Raw genomic sequence first — 8250 nt, forward strand, 5'->3', positions numbered from 1 at the left:
GCGTGAACCCATCAACAAAGAACGGACGGAGCGCGTTATTTCTTTCACACACGAATGGATGAATGGATGGATGGCTGTCACTTGAAATGTCTTCCGGAGACTAAGATGTAGTCCACATAGCCAAGCGAATTATGATGCTACCGTGGAGAAGCTAACATGCGTAAGCTACCATTGAGCAATTTGTCTGAAGCAGCTAACGTAACGCTGAAATGTAAAAGCTCAAATAAAGCCAAGTGTAAAAGCCAAGTGTAAAAGCAAACACGCAAAAGCTAACATTGGCGAATCTACATGGGGACAGACACAAGCTAAATGGAAGGCAATGCAGAGAAGTACAAATGTAATCTAGTCGTCCCGTTGCAATCAAATGTCTCTTTTCCACAGGAGGGGAGACCTGAACTCAAATGTAGGCATGGCTATACAAGCGAACAAACATGACTCAATTTTTTGAAACAAACACGACAACAAGTTGACGATGGCTGACATGTGGAAGCTGAATGAATGTAAGAGTCAACGTGAAGCTAGGATTGGAGGCTAAAATCAAGCTAACTGCTAAAATGTTATTGAGTCTGGTTTTATGAATCGACTGCGAGCCAGCCAGGCGATGCTGAGACTTAGCTTGCCGCTCCGGTTCTTCCCGCCACCCGCACGCGATATGGTAGCTCACCTCCGGATGACGTCAGCGTCACGCGACTGACACGCTTTTCATTTTGCACTCAGCTGCACGCTGAACAATAGCCGGCCAAAGAAAATAATGTAGTTGTTGGGAAAAAAAAAAAATCCTAGCCCAAAATTGAAACCAGGGTACAAGGTGTGAAGTTAAAAAAAACCATACCAAAAAAGAAAAATACGTTAGTGGTCAGTTTGTTGTCCTCTTCTGCCCTCTGCTGTACGTTTTGTGTCATTGCGACCAGAGGTCGCTCTTACGGAGCCCGGCTCTTATGTCGAACTGTTCACCAAATTTATCAGAGACATACAAACACGATGTGTTGGTGAAATTTCACGTGATTATAAAGGATCAACGCGTTTGTTTTGCATTTATTGGATTTCTCACAGGTCAGACGAAGTGGCCTCAAATTCAGGCTCAGCTTGCTTTTTCCTCCCATCCGCTGACTCCAGGTGCAAAAGCTCGTTGGTCAGACGGGTTACGGTCAGTGGTCGAAGAGCTCCTTCCCGAGTTGCCAGTAGCGCCCCCCCTTGGCCATCAGTTGCGCGTGCGTGCCCTGCTCCATCACCACGCCGTCCACCATGAAGACGATGCGGTGGGCTCGCTCGGCGCACTTCAGACGGTGCGCCACCATCAGGACCGTGCAGCCGCACCTGAGCGCCTCCTCCAGGACCTGCGGGGTCGGCGGCACACGTCAGCCGCCGCGTGTCCTTTGGGTGTCTGAGCTGCGTGGCGTGCAACTGACGGCGTGTTGCGCGTGGATGTCCATCTGGCTGGTGGCCTCGTCCAGGATGAGTACCCGAGGCTGACGCAGCAGGGCCCGCAGCAGCGCCACGCTCTGCTTCTCGCCCTCTGACAGATGGGCGCCGCCCTCATCGGCGTCTGCGCGGCACGGCGAGCTTGCTTTGAGTCGACCCGCTTGGTCTAAAGCGCTCTCCTTTGAGGCACTTTGGCCTAGCCCGGCCCAAAGCGCTCTCCTCGGAGGCGCCGTCCTACCTGCGTGGGGCTCGGCGGTGTCCAGCTTGGCCAGCAGCTGTTCGGCTTTGATCTTGGCGGCCGCCTCGCGCAGCTGCCCCGCGCGGCAGGGCCCCAGGCCGTACTCCACGTTGTAGCGCAGCGAGCCGCGCAGCACAATTGGATTCTGGGGAACGGCAACTACCTGCGGAAACCGGGCGCGTGACACGGCCGTCGCAGCCAGCGTCCTTTGGATGGCGGGCGGCCCGCCCACCTTGCTGTGGAGGTAGGCGTTGTCGTAGGCGTGCAGCGGCTGTCCGTCCAGCAGGATGTCACCCCGCTGCGGCTCGTACAGTCGCTTGAGGAGCCCCGCGCAGGACGTCTTTCCGCTACCCGACGGGCCCACTAGGGCCGTCACCTTGCCCGCCTCCAACACCATGGACACGTCCTGGGCGCAAACGTCTTTGAGCTGGCGAGCGGCCCCGGCCCGGCCCAGCTTAGCTTACCTTCAGCGCCGTTTTTTCCGGCGACACGGAAGGGTAGCCAAAGGTGACGTTCCGGAACACCACCTGGCCCCGGAGCGCCTCGGGCGCCAGTTGGCCGGCCGGCCGGCACTTAGGTTGACGGTCCAGGTAGCTGAAGACTTTGGAGATGATGCCCAGTGTGGCCAGTGTATCCCCGTAGCACACAAAGATCTCCTGGAGAGACGAGCCGACGCCAACTCATCTCACCAAAACCCGCAAAGAGGAGATGGTGGCGGATACCGAATGCGCCGCTCACCTTGAGGTTGTGCGACATGGGCTTCCGCAACAAGAAGAAAGTCAGGAGGGTCCCGGTGCTCAGCCGCCCGCCAGACACCAGCGAGCGAGCCGCCAGAAGCATGGTCACCTTGGTGGCCAAACTGCCAAACTGACGGACGAAAGGCAATTCACGACGGCGGCGAGATAGCACGAGGAGGCCGACCGGCCGCCTCACCCTACTCAGGAGCTTGAAGACAGCTTTGTGTCGTCCGTCTCGCACGTTGATGTCTCTGAGCCGTCCGAGCTCTCGATGGAATCTTTGGGCTTCGTCCGATTGCCCGCGAAAACTTCGAACGCTGCGGATTCCGCCCAGCGACTGATGACTGAGGTCTTTGAGGCGAGCCAGGCTGTCCTGCTTCTGCTCATTTGATTCCTGTCAGGCAGAGTGGCCTTCATCAATTGTGCGTAAATGTGGCTCCAGCCTCCCTTCATCCACGCGGTTAGGTCAGTCTGCGTCTATTCTCCTGGTTTGCCGACCTTGTGACAGCGGACTTGGCGTCTCTGCAGCGCAGCCATGACGGGGATCTCGATGCACGCCAGCGCCGTGAGCGGACGCGACAGATACAACATGGCCGCCAGCATCAGGACGGTCTTGACGGAGCTGCGTAGTACGGCGTTGGCGTTGAGCCCCACCACCAGGCCCATCTTGTTCACGTCCGAGTGCAGGCGGGAACAGAGACTGCCTGGTGGGGGACGGACGCACAGCTGCCTTCAACTTTTGGAGCTCCAGCGGGCAGGCAGCTGGCCAGCAGCGCGCTCGCTCGCCCGCTCGCTCACCTGGATGGTTCTCCTGGAAGAAGAGCACTTCCTGGGCCAGCAGCGAGCGGAACAGCGCCACCTTCAGGCGCTTGTTGAGGCGAGCGTGCGCCATCTTGAAGAATCTTGACCGCAAACCCGAGAAAAGGCAGCTGCCCGCCGAGAAGAACACCAGCGTTCCCAGCGCCGAGTAGAAAGCGGAGTCTAGCGCCCCGTCCCGAAGCACGTCCGTCACCGTGCCCTGCAACAGCGGGACCAGCGTGTCGCCTGGACCCCAAAAGTCAATTTAGCCTGAAGAAAGGTCACGCTGGTTTGGCCGCCATTCGCTTACAGGCCACGGCGAGGGTGATGACGCCAAAGCCCGCCATCAGGGAGAGCTGGTTGGGTCTGAGGTACCGAAGCAGCCTGGCGAGCAGGAAGCCGGCGTCTGGCGCCGACCCTCCGCCACCGCCACCGCCGAAGCCTGCTTCCCAGAAGAAGCAGCTCAGCCCCGAGCACAGCGCCACCTGCAGCAGAGCGCCCAACCCGGGTGCCTCGAGGCCTCTTCTTTGGAGCACCGTCGGCAAGAGGACGAGCAGGGTGGCCAGCCTGCCGAGCACCGCCCGCTGATTCTTAGCGGCCGCTGCGTGCACGGCGGCGTGGAGGAGCGCCCACTTGAGCGCTGCGGCGGCCCAGGCCCAGTGCTCCACCGCCGCCGCCTCGCCGGAAGCGTGGACCCGCGGCCCCCCCGGCAGGCCGTGCCACAAGGACCACGTCAGTGCCGCGTCCACGAGCAGCAGCAGGAAACCGCAAAGCACGGCACAAGGCATCGTGCAACCTGCGGCCAATCCATTTGCTTGCTCATCCATGACACTCTTCGTTCTTGGTTAACATGCAGACGTAATAACTCGTCTTTCGCCACAGGTGGAACGCTAGAAGTCGCTTGATGGAAACTCGTGTTTGGTGGATGCACATAGAACGCGAGAGAGCAAAACTTGTTGGGAAGAGTTTCCAAGTTAAGGGGACGACGATCGCCAATCGGATTTCTAGGCTCAATATCGACGTCAAATGACGCTCAATTGGCTTGAAAATAATCGGCACACGTCGCGTGAAAAATGTCACAAAACAAAACTCACCTTACACGCAGGCAGACGGACAAACGTGGAGCTTTTTCTACTTTCACTTTCACATTGCCGAAGTCTTTGACCGACAACGATCTTGACTCGACTTTGTTTGACCTTTCTTTCTTTCTTTTTTTTACCACGCGTTGGAATGGTTTGAACCACTGAATTTTGGATGGCCGTGTTGTATTGTAGAACTAATCTCTGCTCATCAAAGAAACGTAACGGACGGCAGAAAATCGGTCCCTGGGCGGAAGTTGGCTAACAGCTGCCGGAAGTGGGTGTTCCGCATAAAGTGGCATTTATTTACCGGCATTCATTTAAAACAAGATTAAAACTAACAATGATTACGAAATCATTTTCAAAATGGAGAAATATTTTCCGGGAGGGATTTTTTCGCCAATGTGCGGTTGCGTGAATGACGTCACCGGCCTGCTTGCGTTGACGACCAATGGTGTCGTCCGAGATAGCGTGTCGCTGTATTTTAGGATGAATGTTGCTTTTGCCTGCCTGCCTGCCTTCCGTGGCGGGCCGGGCCGTCACACGCTCGAGCTGTGCAAACGTCTTAAAAGAGGCGACTGGCAAGTTTGGTCACAGGAAGTGGTAAGGCAAGACTAGAGATGAGATGGAGGCTGGCTGCTTTGTATGGGGAGCACATCTTCATAGGCGCACTGTCAGCCACTTGGGAACTTGTCTTGCAGCCATCTTTTCACATGTCTCCATAGCAGCTGCCTCCGCGCCCACTTCGTCACATCGCGCGCCTTTTGTCACGTGTCTTTGCGGCAGAAAGAAGGCTGAAGAGTCGGCTTTGCAAAGACAAAGTTTATAGCAAGAAACAAGAGTTGCACCACAACAACAGACAATATACGAAAGAAGACACAAGGGACACGCCGCATCAACACATCCCACCCCCAAAGTGGTCGTGGATGGCCCGACCCTCCTCCGAGACGCGTCCTAGTGGATAAACACACTGACACTTTTGACACATGGACGACTCCGGGTCCGCTTGAGTCCATGCGACGGATATGCGCCACAATTGCCAAACTGCTGAGCTGCGTGTTGATGATGTGACTGAAACGAGTGAATTGCCGGGGCTTCTTTTTGGCGTCCTAACGGCATTGTTCTGCATTAGCGCCAAGCGTGCGTGCTTCTGGCCTCTACGACTTAACAATCACCAATGCATCCTCGAGGCGCAACTCCCCGGCGCCATTCGCTCGCTTGGGTCGGGTCCCGTAAAAGTTTCGCCGGACCGACACCTTTGCACACACGCCTCCGAGTCATCAACGGCTTGAGAAAGGGGACTGACCAAGCGTGGCCCTTTCGGCACGACGCACACAGAAACAAAGATGGGAACGTCTGCGTCTTTACCCAGATGAGAGAAATGGGTTGAAAACGAGCCACGAGTAGATTTGATATATACTGGAGCATTTTTTTTTCTTTTTTCTTCCTTCCTCCGGCCGGTCATGCTGCCCCGCGGGGTCTGGCACGCGCTAACATGCTCAGCGAGCCCAATAGCATGTCGCTGGTGGCCGCGTTTGCGTGACGCTCACGTTTGGCAAATGCGCCCGTGCAAACTTGTTGTTTTTTAGTTGACGCGCCGTCACACTCGCAAGACTCGCTGTTCGTTAGCAAGGTAGCATGCTGATGGCCCTCACCAAATGGCCAGCGTATAGCCGCTAGCATACGTTTGGGGCTCATCCCACAAATGCAGACAAATCACAAAAGGAAGCCGGCAACAAAGTTTTTGTTTGCGCCGCCGCTTCCTCACTTCCCGTCAAGCGACCAAGGTCCGACATGGGATGAGATGCCAACGTGCACGTGTGACGCACAGACAGGAAATCGAGAAATGAGCCGGTACGCGTCACTTCCAGAGAAGATGCCACGAGAGCCGCCACCGCCCTTTGTCACCTTGGAAGCATCCGATGGGTGGGGGCGGGTAGGGGTCGGGCCTCGCTAGACGGATGGATTCCCTTCTAACGGGACATGAGGTAACATCCCATCAGATCCAATGGAGGAGACCGCAGAGGTGTTGCGGGCGGAGCTCCGATGGCGTCCTCACATGCGCGAGCCTCGTTCCTGCAGGATCTGGACAAGCGAGAGTGACGGACGGCTGAGCGACGGCCGCCCACTAAAGAGAGCGCAAGGCTGCCTCCGTCCGTTGGGCTCGTCGTGCCCCTCATCGAGCCCTCGAGCTCCGCCACTCACCTTGGCTTTCTGGCTGGGCTCGATGACGACGCCATTGGCCGCGTTGTTGAGTTCCCGTGAGACCACGCACAGAAACTCCGCCTGGTCCTCGTTGCCGTAATTGTACGACGAGCCGATGCTAATCAGCTGCGGGAAGCGTACGGATCGACAAAGGCGGTGGGCCGGGAAAGGCCGCCCGACTTCATAACTTGACGCGTCTCGTGAGGCTCACCTGTTCAAACTTCCATCCGTCCGACATGGTGGAGACCATCTGCGTCAGCTCCTCCTCCTGACACTGCAGGACGCGGTAGACGTGCTTAACGGGGCCCTGCGGGCGGGAGGGCGGGCGGCGCCGTTAGCCCGAGAATGCCGGAAGAACGGCCCGACAACGCCGAGCTACCTGTGACGTGCGGTTCTCGTTGTCCCGTATGCGCTCCTTCACTAAACGCACCAAGGAGGCGATGTTGTAGAACTCGGCCTCTTCGAGGACGCCTGAACGTAAGCAAGCAAGCGCAGAGGCGTGCGTGACAGGCTGACTCGGCACTCTGGCCGACATGTCTTACCTTCCTCTGCCAGGTTCTTGTCCATGATGAGCTTTCCGTGACGAAGATAGTTCAGGACGGGCCCAAAGTAGGTGGGGTCCCTGTCAATCAAAAAGGCCCCCGTGCTGTCCTGCACACAACGACACAGATGAAGAAGATCGAGTGTGTCAGTTTCAGGGCATAAGGTTTTAGCTGCGAAAGTGACGAGGGTTTGAAACAACACAAGCTGCTCTTCTTCTACAAAACCGTTCAAACAAATCATAATCAAGTCCAGCAACTCGAGCAATCGCGCAAGCGTGACAGACAATTCCACTGGATGCGATCTACTGCGTGCACACTGACGAGACGCTCCATCGAGAGCACCACAAAATGGCCATTGTGATGATTTCGTGCACCACCAAACCGCCACGCTCCGTGCAAGAGCTCGGTGATGCTTGCGGTGGGCTGCGATCGGGGAGCGAGCGAGCGAGCTCACTTTGTCGGAGTCCAGGTCCGGGTGATCCTGGCACAGTCGGAACAGGAACGACTTGGGATCCCTGCACAAAGTCTGCTTGGTGGTGACGAAGTAGGTCCCCCCCACGTTGAGGCGCACCCAGCGCAGGCCCGGCTCGGAAGTCGGGCTGCCCTTGGGCGGTGGGCGCCCGGCGGCAGCCGGACCGAGCGGCGGCAGGAGCAGGCCGTGCGGCAGCGGCAGGCGGGCCGGACCGCGGACGACGTCGCGGTGGTGGTGGTGCTGGTGGTGCTGCTGCTGGTGGTGGTGGTGGTGGTGGTTCGCCTGCTCGGCCGCGTCGAGCACCTGAGGTTCGGCCATGACGTCGTCGCGCTTTATGAAATCACCGCGGACCGCAACGCGTCGTTGTCTATGACGCTGAGCGAGCCGCGCGCTTCGAGCCCGGTGACGTCAGCGGAACGCCTCGTCCGCAATGTTTGACGTCGTGAGAGCAAAATCAACGCTTCCGGGGTTGAAAGTGACGTCGACGCACCGCGGAGCATCTCGGGAGCTGTAGTTTTACATTTCACCTGCGGGAGACAGCCTTGTATCAGCAATGCTCAAGTTAAACACGGTCGCAATATAAAAGAAACGCTTTGTATAATTGATTGTGTTAGTAATGACTAAATTGTACTTACTCCGTTTTTCTAAAGAGGCGACGGGACAGCGGGACTCGAGGTCCGGGACTGGATAGCGCTCTGTTTTCGGGGGGGGGGGGGGGGGCGCATCTTCCTTTGTGCTCGTCGTGAAGAAGCGTAGA

The 8250-nt window shown here is 57.2% G+C and overlaps 2 protein-coding genes across 5 annotated transcripts; both read right to left on the reverse strand.

Moving 5' to 3' along the window:
* Positions 1 to 986: 986 nt before the first annotated feature.
* LOC147039046 (antigen peptide transporter 2-like) lies at positions 987 to 4650 on the reverse strand. Of its 3 annotated transcripts, XM_085903546.1 has the most exons (11): positions 4290 to 4650; positions 3506 to 3991; positions 3196 to 3441; positions 2896 to 3101; positions 2594 to 2791; positions 2399 to 2527; positions 2125 to 2316; positions 1893 to 2066; positions 1661 to 1823; positions 1410 to 1546; positions 987 to 1337 (listed from the first exon to the last, which is right to left on the reverse strand). In XM_085903546.1, the coding sequence occupies exons 2-11, from the start codon at positions 3981 to 3983 to the stop codon at positions 1149 to 1151; spliced, it is 2112 nt and encodes a 703-aa protein (XP_085759672.1). In that variant the 5' UTR covers positions 3984 to 3991; positions 4290 to 4650; the 3' UTR covers positions 987 to 1148. The 3 variants fall into 3 exon arrangements, with proteins under 3 accessions (XP_085759672.1, XP_085759671.1, XP_085759673.1); XM_085903545.1 differs by having other exon boundaries at positions 3506 to 4650; XM_085903547.1 differs by having other exon boundaries at positions 2399 to 2791; positions 3506 to 3637; positions 4290 to 4647.
* A 426-nt stretch (positions 4651 to 5076) lies between these two features.
* LOC147039047 (BTB/POZ domain-containing protein KCTD5-like) lies at positions 5077 to 8193 on the reverse strand. Of its 2 annotated transcripts, none has more exons than XM_085903977.1 (7): positions 8129 to 8193; positions 7476 to 8020; positions 7022 to 7130; positions 6859 to 6899; positions 6691 to 6786; positions 6480 to 6605; positions 5077 to 6359 (listed from the first exon to the last, which is right to left on the reverse strand). In XM_085903977.1, exons 2-7 carry the CDS (start codon positions 7809 to 7811, stop codon positions 6330 to 6332), a joined length of 738 nt encoding a protein of 245 aa, XP_085760103.1. In that variant the 5' UTR covers positions 7812 to 8020; positions 8129 to 8193; the 3' UTR covers positions 5077 to 6329. The 2 variants fall into 2 exon arrangements, with proteins under 2 accessions (XP_085760103.1, XP_085760102.1); XM_085903976.1 differs by having other exon boundaries at positions 6859 to 6950; positions 8129 to 8182.
* Between the last annotated feature and the right edge of the window lie 57 nt (positions 8194 to 8250).

This window comes from Syngnathus leptorhynchus, chromosome 22 (assembly GCF_054491065.1).
Source record: "Syngnathus leptorhynchus isolate UIUO chromosome 22, UIUO_Slep, whole genome shotgun sequence".
NCBI lineage: Eukaryota > Metazoa > Chordata > Actinopteri > Syngnathiformes > Syngnathidae > Syngnathus > Syngnathus leptorhynchus.

What these genes read in the sequence shown, in the direction of transcription:
- LOC147039046 (XM_085903545.1), bottom strand. Translation starts at nt 4,022, where the DNA reads ATGGATGAGCAAGCAAATGGATTGGCCGCAGGTTGCACGATGCCTTGT. An exon ending in CATCACCCTCGCCGTGGCCT is followed by an intron (nt 3,442 to 3,505) that starts GTAAGCGAATGG and finishes TTTGGGGTCCAG; the next exon opens with GCGACACGCTGGTCCCGCTG. An exon ending in CCATGTCGCACAACCTCAAG is followed by an intron (nt 2,317 to 2,398) that starts GTGAGCGGCGCA and finishes TCGTCTCTCCAG; the next exon opens with GAGATCTTTGTGTGCTACGG.
- LOC147039047 (XM_085903976.1), bottom strand. Translation starts at nt 7,811, where the DNA reads ATGGCCGAACCTCAGGTGCTCGACGCGGCCGAGCAGGCGAACCACCAC. An exon ending in CGGACCTGGACTCCGACAAA is followed by an intron (nt 7,131 to 7,475) that starts GTGAGCTCGCTC and finishes CGTTGTGTGCAG; the next exon opens with GACAGCACGGGGGCCTTTTT. An exon ending in AGCCCAGCCAGAAAGCCAAG is followed by an intron (nt 6,360 to 6,479) that starts GTGAGTGGCGGA and finishes TCGCTTGTCCAG; the next exon opens with ATCCTGCAGGAACGAGGCTC.